This window comes from Vigna umbellata, chromosome 6 (genome assembly GCF_029865625.1).
Source record: "Vigna umbellata cultivar VRB3 chromosome 6, Vumbellata_1.0, whole genome shotgun sequence".
In the NCBI taxonomy this organism is placed as follows: Eukaryota; Viridiplantae; Streptophyta; class Magnoliopsida; order Fabales; family Fabaceae; genus Vigna; species Vigna umbellata.
In genome coordinates this window covers 21,386,020-21,406,669 of record NC_142170.1, presented here as the reverse complement: position 1 = coordinate 21,406,669, position 20,650 = coordinate 21,386,020, and the positions used below count along the sequence as shown (strand labels likewise).

Sequence of the window (20,650 nt, the reverse complement as noted above, 5' to 3'; positions counted from 1 at the left end):
ACCCAATTCAATCATATATTAAATTTCATAAATTAATATCAAACACTCCAATTTTGACAATAATTTATAACAACAAAATTTTTCATACATTGAATACATATACTATAATTTAGATTCAACCATTAAAATCAGTTCAATTTGAATCAAATGAATTGTCAAGATACCAATTTCACAACAACTTAAAACACGATCAACTATTAGAGTAAAAGCACAACATACAAAAGTTACAATTAGCTTCCTTCACTTGACAAAATTGTCCAAACATCTCTAAGACAACAAAACGCTTTTGAACCCACGGGATATAAGACCCATGAAAAATATTTACCTTAATAGTATAAATTTTATTACTAGTAGTAATAAATTTCTTTGTGAATGGAAAATATAATAAGTTTATAATATAAAATGTGGAAAGTTAAATAAGAAATTTTGGTAGCTTAATTGGTAGAAAATTTTGGTGATGGGTTCAAACTCTTTTCTACCTTTTTGTAAAAAAAACGAAAAAGTAAAATAAAATTTAAAATATTGATAATGAATAAAGCATTCAGATTTGAAGGCATTATTGAGGAATCCATTATGAATCCATTATGTAAGTGGTGATTAAGAAATTAATATAATAAAATAATATTAAAATAATAAATAATATTGAAAAATTGATGAATAGTAAAATTTTTGGACTATAAATAGCCATGAGGGGGAGGCTATTTTGCACAAAGAGAGGAAGAATCAAGTGAGAAACCTTGAGAAATAAAGAAGAAAGAGTTAGGAAGAAATTTTTAGTTGCAAGAAGAGTAGAGCCTCTAGAGGGTTTTCGGGGAAAACAAATTCGGAGCAAGAGAAGTCTGGAATAGAGGTAGGGGAGCTAACCTTTCTAAACTTTTATATTATGATTTAGTATTGTTTTATTACTATCCATGCCTTGAAATTCTGTGTGAATATTGTTAATGCTTATTGTATATCTATCTATATTGAATTTCAGTGTTAATATTATATGTTGTTGTTTTGAATATGTAAATAAGAAATTTGTTAAAAACTAGTTGAGGAACACTTTGGCTCACTACAAGAAATATTGCATTTATATACGAATATTTATATACGGATTATAATCCGTATGTAATTCAGATATTACATACGGATTTTATATACGGATTTTAAAAAATAAATTATATACGAATATTATATACGGATTTTTATCTACTGAATATCTATATATAAAATCCGTATATAATTTTAGCGCGTGATGACGGGAAGATTTTCGAAGAATAAAATCCATATGTAGTTGTTGTAATCCGTATATAACTAAAAACAAGTTTTATCTACTGATAATATATACGGATTTGAAAAATCATTATTTAAAAGAAAAATCAAAGTTTCAGCCTCTTTCCTTAACCTTCTTCGCTTTTCTCTCTTCTCTGAGCTTCTTCCCCATCTTTACTCCTCCTTATGCTTCTCCTTCAATTCGACGTGAACTTCTTGATCCCTCCTTCGAGCTTTTTCTTTGCTTTCATCAGTGCGTGCTTGTGGCTTTTCCCCTTCGTCTTGAACGCTATCTTCCTTTCAGGTTTGCTCTCATCTTTCAGATTTTGTCTTCCTCGAGCTTCCTCTTTCCACTCGAGAGATCCTCATTCATAAGCCATTTCTCTTCACACAATCTTTTCTTCTTTCATATTTAGCTTTTCCATAGCCTTTGCAACCATAGAACGTTTGTTCTACCGATTCATTAGTCGATCTACATCTCTCGTTAGGGCTCCAACCTCTTTTCACCATTTTCTTCATTTTCAACCGATTAAATCCTCTTTTCTATCGATTAAAAGCCTTTCCACCGATTGATTCTTTGATTACCATCATTTACACCGATTAATCGATCCATTTTAGGTTTCCTTCGTCAACCTAGGGTTTTAGGGTTCTTCGCGTCGAATCCTCTCCGTTTTTGGAGTATTCCTGGATTCTCAGGGTTTGTTTTCGTTCTCCACTGATTCGGCTCTTGGTCTCGAGTTCTCTTCCCAATTTACATCATTCCGCTGCGTTTCTTCATCGGAGGTGCCTCATTACAGTTTAAATCGCGCCTTCAGGCCTTCATACAATGATATTTGTATTACCGATGTTGCGTTTAGGGAGGATTCAGAGGGCTTTTAAGGTATTTTTTTGTGTTTTGTGATTGAGAATATTATTGAATGAGTCACAAACGCAAGACTATTTCTTGTTTTCTTCTATTCTAATTCTGAAATGCAAATGTTATTGTATAGAGTGATGAGAATGTATAAAATGTGGATATTAACTATTTGTAAACTAATCCAACCTATAATAGTACCTAAAATGTGAAGAGTAACAAACTCTACGAATATGTTTGATGAAATTCGTAAGAGAAGCTTAAATGCACTCTAGGTTTTTGATGAAATGATTGTATGAATGTTCATGGAGTTATGTAATGGGGAGAGATTGGTTTGCATCACTTTCTCCCAATTTCTGTTTTGAAGGCTACTGCTTCACCACGACAGGTGTTGTTAGACTTTATAATGTATATTTGGAAATTTGATCTGAATCTTATTTATAGTCCAGAATTATTTATTTCAATCATTCTATTTTCAGATGAGATCAGCAGATGAAGGACAAACTACTTTATATACATGTACCCGTTGTGGTCATCAATCTCAGGAGAATTAGTTGTTTACTTTAAGGCTATCTTTGGAAGGAATGTACAGGAAAAATAGAATGATCTTTAAGGTTATTTTGTTCTGAGCACCTGACCCCACTAAGATTGTTATCTGGAACTTGGTTATTAATTAATAAGCCATTTTACCTTAAATTTCTTTTCTATATCAGCTATAAATAATTAAGACTACCTGGAGAAATGGCGTAGCAATGCAACCCAAGTAGGCTAGATTCAACATAAAAATTGGGTTGTCTACTCTGTCGAACATGAAGGTTTTTTGTGGCTTGTAATAAAAAAGTAGCTTTAGTGTGTAGCCTTACTTTATGAAATCAAATTGTGTAAAATATGAATTACCAAGAAAATTATCCTCTGATTTGGTTTCAAGAAGAGGAGAAAAACTGTGAATAATATATCATTCAAAGCAGAATTATATCTGTTAGTTTGTACATTCCCTACCTTTAGGTGATACTAAAAGTTCATATATTTGCAGGATGGTAAGACCTTACGCAATGGACCTGTTATTTCTCCTGACAGATTTTATTGAGAAGGTGAGACATTTTTAATGTGAAAGCAGTTATAATTGAATAGGTATTGCCATGCTCAAGTAATAAACTCTTGATCATCATGAATTTGAAATCAGGTTGTGTGTTTGTATTCTTATAATGCAAAGGATGCCATTTATCACTGTGTGGCCCAAAATTAGGTAGGGGTGATGTAATTCACATGAATATTTAAATGCTCAATCATAATCCTTGGCATATAGAGAGTCTTAATTTTTTTTTTTACTTTAACTTGTTTGTATAGCTACTTGACAAGTTCCAAATTTAGTTTATGCATGAGTTAAAAATAAGAAGTTAGAGGAATTATGATAAAGGTTCTGCAAAGTAACATATGGATAAATTAATTTTAGTTTATGATAAAGGTTCTTCTTATATTTCTCTTTTAAAAAGAGCTTATAAAGAAGCTCATCCAAAGAGGCTCCTGGTACTCAATTATAGTCACCAAAAAACAGATTTGATGAAATGAATTCTAAATAGATCAAAACAGTGCAAAAGTTGATCATATGGGGAAAAAGGATTTTTGTCCACCCCTAGACTTAACACATAATAAATCTATATATTATTTGATTATCTTGGATCTTAAATTCTTTGTCTGTGATCATTGTAACATAGTTACTGTGAGAAAAGGGTCAAAACGAAATAAGTGAAGTTTTTTAACAAGGGAAATAATGTACCTTTTCATTATATTTTAATTGCAGTCGAAGAAATATCTTCGTCTTTGGTAATTATAATTATAAAAAGGAAAAAAAATACAACTTTAACATAGGTGTCATTTTAGTGTGAATATCATGGGACATTACTGTCTCACATTCTTTGTATCCATAAGATTAAAAAGTAAAGTGGTTCTAATTTCTATGTTTTCTTTAGTTTGATCCTAGAAATATTTTTTTAAAATTCCCATTGCCTTATCATCTTCCTAGGATTTCTAATTAAAGTTCCATGCTGATGTATTGATATACTGCAAATTTTATGAAGTGTAAGTATCCTTTTTCAAATTAGTTTTAGTTTAATTTCAATTGGAGGCATGTGTTTCATTGTAAATCTCAATATAAATTTTTTTATTATTTTGGAAAAATTTAATTGAAGTATGTCGTGTTTTATTTCTTCTAGCTTCATTGGACGCCTTGTACCCCATTCAGAATGTGCTGCCATATTTTGTGGGTTATAGGTCTACAATCATTATGTCTTAATTTTAAAATTTAGCTATAGAAAATACAGTAACATACCAATTTTAATAGTACTTTTCTCTTTTCAGGATTGTAATTGAGATGCTTGAAGTGAAAATTAGAGAATTTGTGTGCAATTTCAACAATGTATTGGAAGAGATATCATTATCCAAACAAAATCTTTCCACGCCTCTTGATTGTATGAAAAATCGTAAATTTGATATTGTAAGTGTTCAATAATTCATTAATAGGTTTGAGTATATTTTGTTAAGTTTATGTAATATATCTATTTTAAATGTAAAATGTTTGGTATGATGTTGAATGAAAACTATTGTGATGGATAGTTGTGTTTATATATATTACAGGTTTGTATTGTGGTATATGCAGTTGGCAACTATACACATTTCCATATATTATTTTCAAGTTGATGTTACCTGGCTCTAGTTTCTGGGAAAGTATTATTTTCTATTTTTAATCATGTTGACAAGTGCTAACTGTGGAGTGCTGTTTCCTGATTTCTCGGCCTTAAAAAATATCAAAATTTTTCTTAACCAAGCAACCATGCCATTTTGGTTTTGTCTCTGGTATGAGCCCACGGGATTTGATTGAAATACAGAATAAGGATTATTTTTTACATAGGCCCCACCAAGAGTTCCAAATAAATACAAAATTATGAAATGTTGGGTTGAAGCTTCTTCAATTATCAAAGATTGAAAGACGTTATTTTGTGATTGCAGGGTTTAGTGATAGAGAGAATCCAAGATTCAATATCAGAAGAGGATAAGAGGTTGATCTATCTTGGAGATGGAAGTGGAGACTATTGTCCAAGTTTGAGGTTGAAAGAGAAGGACTTTATGATGCCAAGGAAGAACTTTGCATTGTGGGATCTGATATGCAGAGATCCTTCACTTCTTAAGGCTGACATTCATGGTTGGAGTGATGGAGAAGAACTTGGAGATGGAAGTGGAGACTATTCTCCCTTCATTTCCTCTTATTGCAAGCTTCAGACTCTGTCAGTCACTCTGCTCATGAGGCTTTGCCCAAAGCTCTACCAGTTCGACCATAGTTTCATGGTTTTGTAACTTTTGCAATGGACCAAAGTAGAATATAACATGACTAATTTTTGTCTCAATAGTATAATAGTATATATTGCATAGTCAGTTACCTCTGCCGTAATTTCTGTAATATCCTATAACAATCTAGTTACAATGAGGTAGGACCATCCAGTTGTAAACATCACGTTTTAATAAAAATTGAGATATATTTGGTATTATTTTTTATAATTTGACAGTTTTATTTGATTTTTATCAGTATATTAAACTATTAGTTATTGGGTGTAGATATGAGATCATCTATTTTTTTTTTTATAAAACCGTAAGTTACATACGGATTTTTCCGTATATAAATTATATACGGATTTTTCCGTATATAATTTATATACGGATTTTATATACGGATTTTTCCGTATATAATTTATATACGGATTTTACATACGGAAAAATTCGTATATAAATTATATACGGATATATCCGTATATAATTTATCTACGATAGTTTTATATACGGATTTTTGTCCGTATATAAGCCGTATGTAACTAAGTGTTATATATGGATTTTTGACCTTATATACGGATTTTGTCTGTATGTAATTTAATTTTTTCTTGTAGTGGCTAAGGAAAGACTTGGTACTTAAGTTGTCCATTGTGACACACCTCTCTTTCCTGGAAGTCTACTCGATATGTTTTTAACTTAAATCTTGTTGTACAGATTGAGTACTGTTAAATTATTATGCAAATGTTATTGTGGTAGATATGAAATTATGAATTATAATTGGGATGGTAGGATAGAGGAATCTTAAAAACCGGAGTTGGTACATCCCTGATCATAGAGCAACCCTGGTCCAATCCAGTAAGTTGTGACTAGTCATATGTACTGGCGTTTATGGTGAGTTTGATTCGTCAAACATTTGATTCTTCTCCGGTGACCATTTATGGTGATATTTTAGTATTGTTAATTTATTTTGTGATATATTCATTTTGTATGATTTCTCTAATGATTGTAATTTATTATATTGGATTTGAATTTATGCATCTGAACATGATATGAGTATTATGAGGAGATTTCGTAAGGGTATAATATGAGTTGAGGAATGTGAGCATGGTATGAGTCTCGCGGAGAGATTCTGTAATGTCATGGTATGTGTGTATATGTTGATGTTGAGGGTCATGAAGTTGGAGGTTATCTTGATACTCTAATAATCATCCAGTCTCAAGTAGAGAAGGATGAATTATGTGGTGAGAGGGGCAGGAGGTCCTGGTCTATGTGCCGGTTTAGGACATAGTGTTGAGGACTAACCTTGTGGATGGTATGAAGGGCAGGAGGTCCTGGTCTATGTGCCGGTTTTGGACATAGTGTTGAGGACTAAGAAGGCATCACAAGTGCGGAACCTCCCGTTGATCGCTCATCAACATATCGTCGAGATAAGTGTCTATTGCGTATTGTAGAATGAGTTTCTATTGGGTATTGTAGAAGGAGTGTCTATCGAGTGTATCAAAGTAATGGATGAGTATCTATGATGCGATTGTTGTATGATGGTATGAGTGTGTCTGACATAATTATTATATGAGGTTTGTTGAGTGTATCAAAGTAAATATGCATGTTTCATAAATGATTGGTTGCATGTTAGCTCACCCTACTTGTTTGTGTTTGTGTTTGGGTATGTGCGATGATCGTATAATTCGTTATACGGGAGCAGATGAAAGAATGTCGTCTGACTCAGTGCCAAGGAAGGGAGAGATAGAAGAACTCAAGTTATAATTATGATTTTTGAAATATGAGCTTAAAACATGTATAGACATATATCAACTATGAATTTTTAAGTGTGAGATTACGGGATGTTACCGTAAATGTAATGTTAATATATTAAAATTATGAATTATCAAGTGTGAGATATTGGGATGTTACACGGGATACTCTATCTACAAATAGAAGCATCGCAAGAACAATCAAGACCTACCATAATAATCATTTATCAACAGAGAATAAAAAGATGACTCAAAGGACACTGAAAGCAGAAAGATACCACATGCAAGGAGAAAAATTAATTGGACCATGAAAAAGGCAAAATCTCAACTTACTCAAACAAAAAAATTATCAGTCCAAATTAAAGAACTTGTTGCGAGAATCACTCATATGGTTTTAGATCTTCAATCACACAAACAGAGTGGGAGAACTCCTACAAAAAAAGATAGAAAAATGATTTTTAAAAATATAATGTGTTTTAGATTAATAAAACTTGTTTATAAAACATCCTATTTATAAAAGTCCTTTTCATTATTAAAATAATTGAATTTTACTGTTTTTAAATCACTCTCAATTCTAAAATATCAGTTTTTAAGTCTTCATATTGTTCATAAGTATTTTAGAAGAGAGAAAAATAAAAAGAAAAAAAAGAAATCAAAATCACTTTTGCACCTTTAAAACATAAGAATCTATGTTTATGGAGTATCTTATTCTTTTAAAAAAAAAATTAAATAAATGAAGTCATGGATAGTTTATAGGCAACAAAACGGGTGAAAGTGTCTCACGTACAAGCTGGATTTAGTTAATTATTAAATGAAATTAAACAAAGTATGCAAGCTATAAAGTGAAACCTGCATGTATAGTAACATATGTCTCTAGATTCATTTCGTCATAAAAGGTAAATCAAATCATACTAACATTAGGACATTGTAACGGAATTTGGTATCCTTATATAAACTCAAACCTTGTATATTAATACACTTTACTAAGGATTAATAATAGTGTAGTTTGAAAAGCCTTCTAAGCCGAGTTTAACCTATCAAAGTAGTTTTGTGATATTTAACATCACTATATATAGTAAAAGAACGTTGAATTATTAACTCAAATAACTCTATACTATTCACTTTTAAAACATAAAAACTAAATTGAAATTTTTAAAGAATCACTATAGTAAAAAACGAGTTTTTTTAACGTGTTATATACGCTTCAGTTTTTAACGCGGTGACATTTTCGTAGTTATGACGACATTATATGCATCGGTTCATTGAGAATCGATGCCTAACGGTTATACTGCCTCGGTTGCTGCTCAGAACCAAGGTAGTATCTCCTACCAGAGCCAGACATCCTCTAAACCAAATGTTATAATTCATTATGTCCTGCCACAAGCACATATCCTTTGAAATTGAACGTTCCAAAATCCATTTTGGTCACCTCTATTGCCTTAGTTCCTCCTTAGCCGATGTTGTAGGCTCTTTTTGTCTCAGTTCATTGAGAACCGATGCCGAACAGATATACTGCCTCTATTGCTGCTTAGAACCGAGGTAGTTCGAACGTTCCAAAATCCATTTTGGTAGACTCTATTGCTTCGGTTCCCTCTTAGCCGATGTCGTAGGCTCTTTATGCTTCGGTTTGCCCATGGACCGACGTAGTATGTCTTGCCACAGGCACACATTCTCTGAAACCGAACGTTCCAAAATCCATTTTGGTAACCTTTATTGCCTCGGTTCCCTCTTAGCCGATGTTGTCGGAACAATCGGTACCGTTATAGAGTAGCGCAGCGGAATAAATTAATAAAGCGGAAAGCGTGTTCGGTCAAACTCGTAATAAGATGGTCCATTTTTAGAAAATCAATTTTCTTAGAGAAAATTTATCAAACAGTTGATATGCATAAAATGTAAAGAGTATAGAGAGCAAGAAAATTCAACACATAATTTTTATCCGGGTTCGATTCAAAAGAATTTACGTCCAGTTGTTAATCACTATAAAAAGTGATTAACGTTTTCACTAAAATCAGTTTCACAAATTACAATAAGAGTGAATAAAAACCGATAGATAAAAACCTTCCTTCGATGAACGAACCGGAAGGGTGCTTCCTTCGACCAACGAACCGAAAGCGGGTTATCTGCACTTTCCTTCGACAAACGAACCGGAACAGCACAAATTAAAATCTTCCTTCGACAGACGAACCGGAAGACGACCACCTTGCCAATTCGAAGAGAATCGCTCCGACTATCGACACACGAAACACGAGCTTCTCCTATTCACGAGACCAGACAAAGCACTTGAACTAGCTTTTTAGAACTTCCTCAGACAAATTGTTTCTTAAAAAGCTCAGTGTTTTTTTCTAAGAGTTTTGGAACTACCTTATATAGCCAACTGGCCTAAGTTCGCAGAGATGAATTATAACTGCCACAGATAATCGATTATTGTTAGTGTTAATCGATTATTTGAGTCCGTTACAGGGTTTTTCAAAAGTGATAATCGATTATTCCTATAATCGATTATCTTGAGGAATAATCGATTATTCCAAAGACTTTGGCAGTTCTCACAAGAACTAGTGATAATCGATTATTTGGAGCAATAATCGATTATTCCAGAGCAACGAGGTTTTTCAGAAGGGCTCAGGATAATCGATTATAGCTTCTCATAATTGATTAAATGCGTAATAGTTCTAGAAATACAAATTTTTCTAAGTATTACATGTTTAAGGCTTTTCCTAATACATTTATAATCTACAAAGTGCTTTTAAAACAATTATAACAGTCTATCGTCTTTCAGCATCATCAAAATCATTTATCTTCAAATTTACCAATGCTCCTCATTGGTAACAGATGTCGTACGCATTTTATGCTTCGATTTGCCCACAGACCGAGGTAATAACATGCGTTTAGGTTTAAATTTCGCGAAGAGAGGCACTTTTAGACAGAACACCTTCGTTTAGGTTTTGCGCCGCTGCTCTCTCTCGCCCTTGGGGTTCTCTTCGCGCAATGTTTTGTTTTCTTCTTCACTCCTCTGTCGCGGCTGCACAAGAAAGGGGAAGCACCCATCTTTACTTTTTCTTTTCTTCTCGTTTCGTTTCGACTCGTAGTGAGGAAGGCGCGAACCTCCTTTTCCTCTTCTCCAACTCTGGTTCGTGTTTCGCATGGAGGTCCATTTCACTTCTCGGTGTTGGTTCGTTTATGCAGGAAGGGAGGCGACTTCGACAACTTAGGCGCATCTTGAGATTTGAAATTAGGATTTTAATTGTTCTTTGGTTTTAAGAATTTTTGTTCTTGTTATTTGATTTTGCGATTTAAGGATTTAGGATTTTTGTTTCGAGGTCAGGTCCCAACCGAGACAATAGAGTCCGACATACTACCTCAGTTCAGTGGGAACCGAGGCAAAATCGGTTCACAACGGAGGCAAAAAGCCTACCCCTTTTTGTCTCACCTATATATATCTCGATTGCAAAATCACTGCTTATAGACAAAAATAACCGTTGTCTTTTTCCTTGACTGCACTAGTGAATAAAAGATCAATCTAAATATAAGTAAAAAGATAAATAACTGAAACTTTAATTAAACTTATATCATTAGTCTTAAATGATCATTCAAAAAAAGTACGAGACAAGTAAACGAAAACATCTCTCGTTAAACTATGTTACCCTGTTCCTTGATTAAAAAAAGTTAACAAATAATACAAAGTAGGAGTTGGAATTTTATTAATTTTGGGTTAGGTATACACAAAAGGTACTTTCTTTATACACTTCCACAAATTTGATCCTGCACTCTATATAAAAAGAATTGATTATATTTTATTAGATTGTACAATTTGAAAGTAAACAATCATTTTTAGATTATACAATTTAAATATCTTCATTACATAATTCACACAATTTAAATATCTTCAAATTACATAATTAGAAAGTTATTTGACTTTTGAATCTATAATTAAAAGAAAAAAAGTTAAGATTATAAAGTTTAAAAGTTAAATAAACTTTTTTAATTCTAAATGGACAAAACCAATTTTCTTTTATGGGAATGTAGGATGGAACTTTATCATGTACAGAAAGAAACTGCTTACAGAAAAAACCAAATTGAATAGAAGGAGGACGAGCTTCTTCAATATAGCTAAAGCCAACAAGTTGAAGTGTGAAGTCTTTTTTTTTTTCATTTTTAGTTTCTTTTTTCTTAGAGTAACTTCCTTTTTGTTTATTCTGCTCTTGTTTGTCTTTAAGTCATGTATTGTTGAAAATTTTGAAGAAATTTAGTTTTGAAATGTTAGTTATTTCTGTTTGAAGTTAAGACTATTTGATCCTTTTAACCTATTCTTCCTTTTGAATTAGTTACTTAGAACATAAAAAAAATTGAAGGTAAGAGAAATTAGTTTTTATTAATTTTACAATTCAATTATAGTATATGTGATATTTCGGGTTAGGTTTCAAATTTGAGAACTATGCATGTGTAAAATAATAAATTCAGAACTATATAAAATTTTATAAAAGTTGAAATTTAATGAGTTTAGTGTATCTATTACGAATAAAAATTGTTGTTAGCCGAAAATCTTAATTAAAAATCACTGTTGTGAAGTTGTTAATGTATGTGGTTGAAGTGATCGTGTTAAATGGTAGACTTTTGAAACTCATAGGGTTTCGAGAGGAAGTCTATGAGAAGTAGATTATTAATATTGTTTAGTGTATGTGTCTATATCTTAGGTTCAATAGTAGATTGAATAAGAAGCTTTAGGAAACGAATGCTTCTCTCCCTACACGCACCTCCCACCTACATCAGTTCTTCCTGGAACTCTAAAATTACAAACGTGTTCCTTTTATTTAAGAAAAAAAAACCAAAACATTTGCATTGAACATATTAATTGGTTTTCATTAATGTTCACCAATTATATTAAAAGAAGCTATATATTACTCTGCATCCCCTTTGTCGTTCATTTCTCTTCACTTCATTCACTCTGCTTCTTCCATTTTGGTGCATTTATGTGGTCTCGGTGGTGTTCTGCTCATGATCGTGGAAGTTACTTGTTAGAAGTTGGAGATTACTGTGTTCGAGGTAAGTGAAGTCCTTTGTTCTAGAAAACGTTAAGATTTTAACCGGTTTTTGAAAGTGATTAAGAAACTAACTTTTCCGACTTTCGAAAGTTGGTTAAGGTTCTAACGGATTTTGAACGTGAATAATTATAACTTTTTTAAATTTATTTATTTAATTTTCATTTTTTATTTATTATTTAATTTGTAATATGCGTTGTTATTATTATTAGATAATGAGAAATAATGAGTGGTAAATATTTTCGTGATTAATATTATAAGATAGATAATTATTCCTTTCACTTAATGGATTTATATATAAATTTGAGTTTCGTGTCTGAATTTTATTTCTTTATAAATGAAGTGACTAAGGGTGATTATATAAATAATTTTACCATTAATCCAATATTTTCATCACACGATGATTTTATTGAATAAATTCGAAGATTGCATTTAATCTTGGATTTGTTGCAATTACAATAAGATCTGACACAACAACGGGTGAATCCGAAAAAAAGACGTCTGTTTTGCTAGGTTGTGAAAGGAGTGAGAAGTAAAGAAGTATAAACATGATGTTCAACCGAGTGTATCTAGGACAAGAAAATGTATGTGTCCCTTTAAGTTGAGGAGCAAACCAAGTAGGGGTGAATGTTAGAAATAGAGCCCCTATATCTCAATCCAGGGGAGGTGAATTGGATTTTAGATCAACTTTTACAAAATATTTGAAAATCTTGGTTCTTGGAATCAATTCACAAATATTTATGATCAACAAGATGAAACTGCATAAACTAAAACAAATCACACACAAATTTTTGTATTGGTTCAGCTCTTAAATTGATCCTACATCCAGTTTCCCTTCAACCATCTTAGTTGAAGAGAAATCACTAAATTTTAAAAGTTAAGAATACAAAGAATTCACTCAATTTGTATCCTCACACACTCCAATATACAAAGCAATAACAAAGAGAGGTTCTAACTCACACTCTCTCACACCTTGCTTACACAACTAAGGCGATTAAGAAAATTTATAATCAAATGAAACCTGAAAGCACCAACAATGTGCAGATCAAACAAATCTTCTTGCTTTCTTGAAACCTTGGAGATTCTTGATATTTCTTCAAAGAGGTTGATTGATTTCTCTAAGAATGTTTCCGGACAGCTTCTTGGTGTTTTCATGTTCTCAAATTTCGTGTTGTGTCAAATGAATGCAAAGTTTTTCGTAAAGAAACATGTTAGATCACACACACACACATATATATATATATATATAAGATATGACATTCTGATGCTTTTTAACTGATTATGTAAAAACCTTAATCGATTAGGCTTATGTTTTTGCTTTAATTAATTAAATTTTTATCTTAATCGATTAAAACAGGCAGTATAGGGTTGTTCTGCTTCTAAAATGTTTTAATATGCTTTAAATGATTTTGTAAGCTTTTTAATATATTAATATGATCATATTTATGCATATATGATCTATTATGCAATTTATACTCTTTTGTACATGAAATTTACATCTAAGATCCTTCTTATATGATAGCACAATATCATCTTTAGTTAAGTGTTGAGTGTTAAAGGTAATGTGTGGATATCCTTCCTATATGATAGAACAATACTCAACCCTTCATCATCAACACCTTATTCTAATGGAAAGGGTTGTTAAAGGTAATGTGTGAATATCACAATCATGAATCAGTTGAAACTTTAGTTCGTCATCTTTTTTGTTGGGTGGTTAAATGTTGTTGAATAGTCACTACTTGTTGACATGATTAAGGTCAAGTAAAGCCCTCAAATATTCTATTGACTCTCAAATAACATAATGATTCTATAATGTGCAGTCTCTCACCAAACGCCAATATCAATCCCTTAAACCGACGAGACAACAAAAAAATTCATATAGTGTGCATATTCATCATCCAATTCATCATGGCATATAAATTTATATATTATTTCAAAACCAACATAAACCTTCATATTTCATCATAGATTTTCATACCACTTTCATAGGTATATTGCGCAGTCAACATAACAACATATTCATGAATGTTCAAGAGTTTAGAAAGACAACTTATCAACCATCTCAAAATCTCCTTCTCATCAACCATAAATTTTACCAAAGATTCTTTTATATTTATATGATTAAAATTCCAACAAAAGCATCCAAGACTAACACCATTTCCAACATTTCAATGAACTTCACCTCTTACTCATAGTCAAAAGCATAATCAAGTTCACCATGTTCCTCATCCAATATATTTATTGTTAACTCATTGGCAAGTGTACCAAATCGTATCAAGTAATAATAAATGGTAAGACCAAGTATCGTATCCCAAAATACTCACGACATTAAACAATTGTGTGATTACTTAACTAATTAAGACTAAAAAACTATTTTGATGGGGTTTAAATGCAAATGCAACAAAAGTAAATATAAATGCAATTTGATCAATTGAGGCTTGACACAAGAAGGAATGCTTTTGATAATATGAGATGATGATGTTGTTGGGGTTTAGATTTCACCTTCCTCACTTTCATGTATATAAGAATTCATCTTCTTCATTAATTTGTTAATGTCACTTTCTAAATTACTTAAAATCCGATCCTTCGGCGTAAAAAGCCTATCCTTAATTATTAGACCATAATCCCTTGCATCCCTAATAATCAATTTTGCATTACGAACAGAATCTTAAGACAACCAAACATCCTATATCCCTATCCCTAGGGAATATTTCTTTGGATGAAATTCTCCAGATCAAGGTTTATATATATTTCCAAATAACAAAGAAATCCAAACAAAATTAGGGGTTTCTATGGACAAGATGACGCTAAGGTTTTAAGGTTGATGATATGGCACATTCTGGTTGGTTGGCTTTGTTGGTATTGGATTGCCACATGGTAATATCTAGTAGAGTCTAGTTAGGAGGGGTGTGCAAGAAATTAGGAGGGTGTAATGGAAAAATCTGACTTTTGGGCCTGGTTAAGAAAAGAGGGGTGTGTGTAGGGAAATTTAGGGGGGTATAGTAGTAAAACTGTCTGTTTGACCCATTTGTATATTCTTTTCCAAACAAAATCTGATTTTGGGCCTATTTTGCCAATTGTGCCACTTATTTGCATGTTTTACATCAGTTAAATTATAATTTCAGCTGCATCAACAAACTTTATAACATCCAAAAAGAATTTATGCGATAAAACTCACTTTTTACGTCTCTTTAATTTCCAAACCCAACAATTTCAATCTTACAGATTCACTTTAAGTCAATTATTTAAGCACAAGGATCTCACTAAAATTTTGAATTTTAAAGCATAAATGTGGGCATAAATATGCATTCATCACCTACGCACCAACAAAAGACTTTCTTATTAAAAAAAAATTGAGCCCACATAATCGAGTAAATAATTCTATATATTATAAGTCCTCTTAACAACTTGGTTCCTAGCCTTCTCCCTTAGTAGAAAATAATGTTCTCCTCTCAAACATCTTTCACGGCTACATAGGATAATCTGTCTCTTTTCCTAAATGATTAGGGTTTCTATTTTAATATTATATAAACAATAAAGATACCTGACCTTTTTGAATTAATTTTTCTAAAATCTTGTAAAAACCCATTATTTTCATAATAATATTTAAACACTACAAAACCACGAAATATAATTATTCGTTTATATATTTTAAATACATATATAAGTGTGAAATTATACATAATATAATATAATATAATATAATATAATATAATATATATATATATATATATATATATATATATATATATATATATATATATATATATATATATATATATATAATATTACTATAACCATGCCAATCCGAATATTAAAACTGTAATTCCAAAAAAAAAATATTATTTATATAAATATAGATAATATAACAAAAGAAAGTTGCTCCATAAAATATTATTTATATTAATACAAAAACATATAACTATTACCAAAAGAAATAAGTTACCTTTTTTTTAAGTAATAAGAAATGGTAAGACGTATCGTATCCCAAAAGACTCACGACACTAAACAATCGTGTAATTACTTAACTAATTAAGACTGAAAAACTTTTTTGTTGGTGTTTAAATGCAAATGCAACAAAAGTAAATATGAATGCAAATTGATCGATTGAGGCTTGTCATAAGAATGAATGGTGTTGATAATATGAGATGATTATGTTGTTGGGGTTTAGAATTCACCTTCCTTACTTTCATGTATATAATAATTCATCTTCTTCATTAATTTGTTAATGTCACTTTCTAAACTACTTAGAACCCGATCCCGTGGCATAAAAAGCCTATCCTTAATTATTAGATCACAATCCCTTGCATCCCTAATAATCAATTATGCATTACAAACAGAAGCTTAAGACAACCAAACATCCTATCCCTATCCCTAGGCAATATTTCTTTTGGGTGCAATTCTTTAGATCAAGGTTTCTAGGTATTTTCCAATAACAAAGAAATTCAAACATCATGCTATGAGTGATCAAAACATAACAAGCATTGAGCAAAGGAGGAAATCACTAACAATTAGTGAAAGAAGCATAAAATAATTCAAATACATGAAAGTTTAGAGGTTACATCTTTCCCAACAACAAATGAGTTTAGTTCTCCATTGTCATGGAGAATCTAGATGTACAATGATGGAAGAATGAGATAAAAACCCTAGAAAGAGAAGAGGATAGCTCCCGCATGCCAAATCTGCCTCCAAAGGATCGAAAAGTGTGTTTCTGAGCTTCAGCCGTCAAAAGATGTGAACACTAGGGCGTGCAAGTCCTTAAATAGATCAAAATTGGCCCATAAGCCCAAGATGTTGGCGCTCAGTGCCCCAATTAAAGGCAAGTAGGCGACACTGCGAGAGAACTGGTGTTCAACGCACCTTAGAGGGTAAGCAGGCGCTCAACGATGCATTGAAACTGGCGCTCAGCGCCCCTTAGAGGGTAAGCAGGCGAGACTACGCTGTAACTAGTGCTCAACGCCCCTAGAAGGGCACCCAAGCGTGTTGCGTTGCAAAGTGGAGCTGAGGGCCCCAAAAAGGACAACCAGGCGCCCTGCACTGGCGTTGAGGGCCCTAGAAAAGGGCAACCAGGCGTAGTTGTGTGAGCTCCTAAGCCCAAGGCCCTAGAAAAGGGCAACCAAGCATCCTGTGACCTTTTGTAACCTTCTCTTCTGGTGCTTTTTTTGTCCTTCCTGGATTCCAACTCCTTGATACTTCAACTTCTCTTCTAATTCATTCTAATAACTTACAAAACAAGGGCATTTAGTGATAAAATCATCAAGTATAACACCTCAACTCTCTTATTCACAAAAATAAACTAAAAACAAGAGTTTAAGCAAGCTTCAAAGTAAAAAAAAGTTAATTTAGTATCAAAATTGCATCACAGATAACTGTAAATTCAACCGTTATCAATAAGTGATTGTATTTATTGTGAAATTAAGACTATATTGTGATAACTTATCAGATTAATTAACTGACTTGAGGATTGAGCGAGAAAGATTGGTAATAACGGTAACGAAGATTGAAGCAAACTACAAAGACTAGTGAAAATGTGAAGGAGTGGTTCTTGACCCCACAATCCGAAACAACTTATATTTAAAATATTACCTCTTTTCTCTTATACTATTTTTTTTCTCATTCTTAATTTTATCCTTCATAATTTATAATTATTTGGTCATTTATTAAAATTTTAAAGTATAACTTATATTAAAATTTACTTATTTTCTATATTATTTTTTTATATTTCTAATTACATCATTTAATAAATTTAAATTTAGAAAAATATATTTTATTTTATTTCTTAAAATTTATATTATTTAAAAAATAATATATTTATCAACAATACAAATTGTTTATATTCCTCTCTCATATAATTCTTTTCTTAATAAACTTAATCCATGATATGCATCTCTAAAAATTATTTTAAAAATTAGCTGACGTTTAAAATAAATGAATAATTACTTCTTTTAATGTGTTCTAGATATATTTTAATCATAATTAAAAGTTTTTACTTAATGTATTTTTAATATATTTATTATTGAAGAATAACTTATATTTTGTATTAATTTTTTTCTATGCTATTTCTTTCATTCTTAATTTTACTCTTTCATATTTTGTACTCTAATTTTTAATGTTTTATTGTTTATACTTTTAGAAAGTCTATTATTTATATTATTTATATTATTTATATTTGGTTAAATTATGTCATTTATTCTTATTTATGTGGGAAAATATCAAATTGGTTCACTTTTTTATGTGTCAAGTTTTGGTTCCAATTTTAGAAAAATTGATACAATGAGGTTTTTTTCTTTCTATAGTACTGTTTTAACCACACTTAAAGATGTTCCACATGTTAGTTTGTGATTCTTTTTATTATTAATTTTAACTTTTTTTATTTTTTTTAAAAATACAAATTTGTCTTTATATTATCATGTGTCATTTTTTTGTCTTGTATTTTTATTTTATCTTAATATAGTTCTATTTTTTTAAAAATGATGTAATTTTACCTCTCTCCAAATTGAAATAAAATTTAATTTGACTTAAATGCTTACTTGGTCCATTTGTTAAGTGAGTTTTTTCAGTTTAGTATCCGATTTTAAAAATGCATGGATCCCAAAATTTTCAAAATTGTATGAATGAAGTCGTATCCGTTAAGTTGATAGAAACGACGTTAAATGTTAATTGATGTGGCAATATACATATCCAACGTGGCAAAAGCAATTTTCTTTAGCAAAGACATATATGAAAATGTGCTTTCATTATAAAACGAAATACATAGTCTTTGCTACGTCAACTCTAATTATAATTTAATTAGATTAGGTATTCTTTCTATTAAATGTTATTTTTTAAATTCTAATTAAAACTCTAATTAATTCTCCCATATTAATTTCCCCAATTGAAGAACCCTAATTAAACTTCACTTTTGGCACCAAAAGCAACAAAAGTATCCACCATAAACCAAGTAAACAAGAACCCAGAAATCTCTCTCTCAAAACCCCTAACCCAAGGAGACATAACAAAGAAGGGCATCAATTTTAACCTCATAAAGAGCTTGAAAAACAAGTATTGATCCTCAATTTCTCTGAACTACCACAACCCCAGAAGCTGAGTCAATGCATCCCTCATAGCCCAACACATCATAATAAACGAGAATTACCCATCCGTAGGCAGCGGAGAGGAAACTCACCAGAAAAAACAGCGCCACCTCGATCCCCTTCACGAAAAACTACAAATCCACACCCTCCTTCCTCTCCGCATTCTCGTCCCGCTTCTCCTCCTCGCTAGGCATTTGCGACGACAGGAAGGACAATCCTAGGGTATTGAAGGTGGTTCCAGAGCAGATGACTTAAGAAACCTTAACTCCATCGTCGACGAGGAGATCAGAGAAGGCTGAGGTGGGGGTGGGGGGGGGGGTGAAGAGATTAAGAAAGGTGGCGTTGGCGAAGGAGGTGTTGGTGTAGAGTCTTGTGGCGTTCGCGTTTTCGTTCTCGGTGGCGTTCATGCTTTGACGCGCTGAAGTCGGCAGTCTTCTTTAGGAAGATGGAGGAAGATAATGTGAAGGCTTCCAAACTGTAGAAAGAAAGAGAAAAAAGAAAAGAGTGATTCTCCCTCCACCTCACCAAGTTCATCTTGCACCTCCTAATTTTATTTTAATTCCAACTGTAACCCTACCCCTAACTCTACTTCTGTTATGTCAGTGAGCATTGATTTTCTAAAATTGTTGACTCATCCACTCATAAAATTATTGAAAGTTTCCCTTAGCCTCATCTCACTTTAAACCCTACACCCCTGCTTCTTTCTCCTCTCTACGCATCTCATGTGAAACCCTACCCTTGAGTCTTTCTTCTTTCTCCTCTCTACGGTTCTGCCCTCCTCCCTCCTTTTTCACAATTTTTTGAACGTGAGTACTCTTCCTTCCCCTTTGTTCAGTTTTTTGCTCACTATTTTTCGTGTTGGTGCCTTAGCTCTTGCCCCTCGTTTCTTCAATCGTTGGTGTCATGGTTGCAGGATGTCTTCTTCTCGTACATCAACGTCCAGGTTAGTTATTTTATTTTGATTTGTGGTTGTTCTTTAGTATATGCGGTGGGGAAAAATGATAGAATGTTTGTGCTTATATCTGCTTTGATCTGGGCTGGAGTTACAGGCCAAACCGCACATGGAACTGCGGTTAATGGCCGCTGCACTTAGAAGTGCGGATATGGTTGCGCCGTAGTTGGATCTGCATGAGACAGTAACCGCAAGTGGATCTGCGGTTAGTTTTTGGAGGTGCATGGCCGCCGACGCACTTGGAAGTGCAGATCTGGGTTTTCTGCAGTTCAAACTACGGCTAAGGCCAACCACATTTCGATTTGTGGCTGTATTTTTCGATTTAGGGTCTCTACGGTTTCGGTCCTGTACTGTGTTATTTTGTTATTAAGTTAGTATATTTTATTTTAAGAATTTTTTGTTTTGTTTGT

The 20,650-nt window shown here is 32.1% G+C and overlaps 1 protein-coding gene across 4 annotated transcripts; it reads left to right on the top strand.

Moving 5' to 3' along the window:
* The first annotated feature begins 1,346 nt into the window (after positions 1-1,346).
* On the top strand, positions 1,347-5,659 carry LOC124845988 (uncharacterized). Of its 4 annotated transcripts, XM_088093119.1 has the most exons (6): positions 1,352-2,134; positions 2,587-2,721; positions 3,141-3,198; positions 4,321-4,367; positions 4,466-4,601; positions 5,114-5,659. In XM_088093119.1, the coding sequence occupies exons 3-6, from the start codon at positions 3,142-3,144 to the stop codon at positions 5,456-5,458; spliced, it is 585 nt and encodes a 194-aa protein (XP_087949245.1). In that variant the 5' UTR covers positions 1,352-2,134; positions 2,587-2,721; position 3,141; the 3' UTR covers positions 5,459-5,659. The 4 variants fall into 4 exon arrangements, 3 of the variants coding, with proteins under 3 accessions (XP_087949245.1, XP_087949246.1, XP_087949247.1); XM_088093120.1 differs by lacking the exon at positions 2,587-2,721; XR_015780343.1 differs by lacking the exons at positions 4,321-4,367; positions 5,114-5,659 and having other exon boundaries at positions 1,347-2,134; positions 4,466-4,604.
* The last annotated feature ends 14,991 nt before the right edge of the window (positions 5,660-20,650 follow it).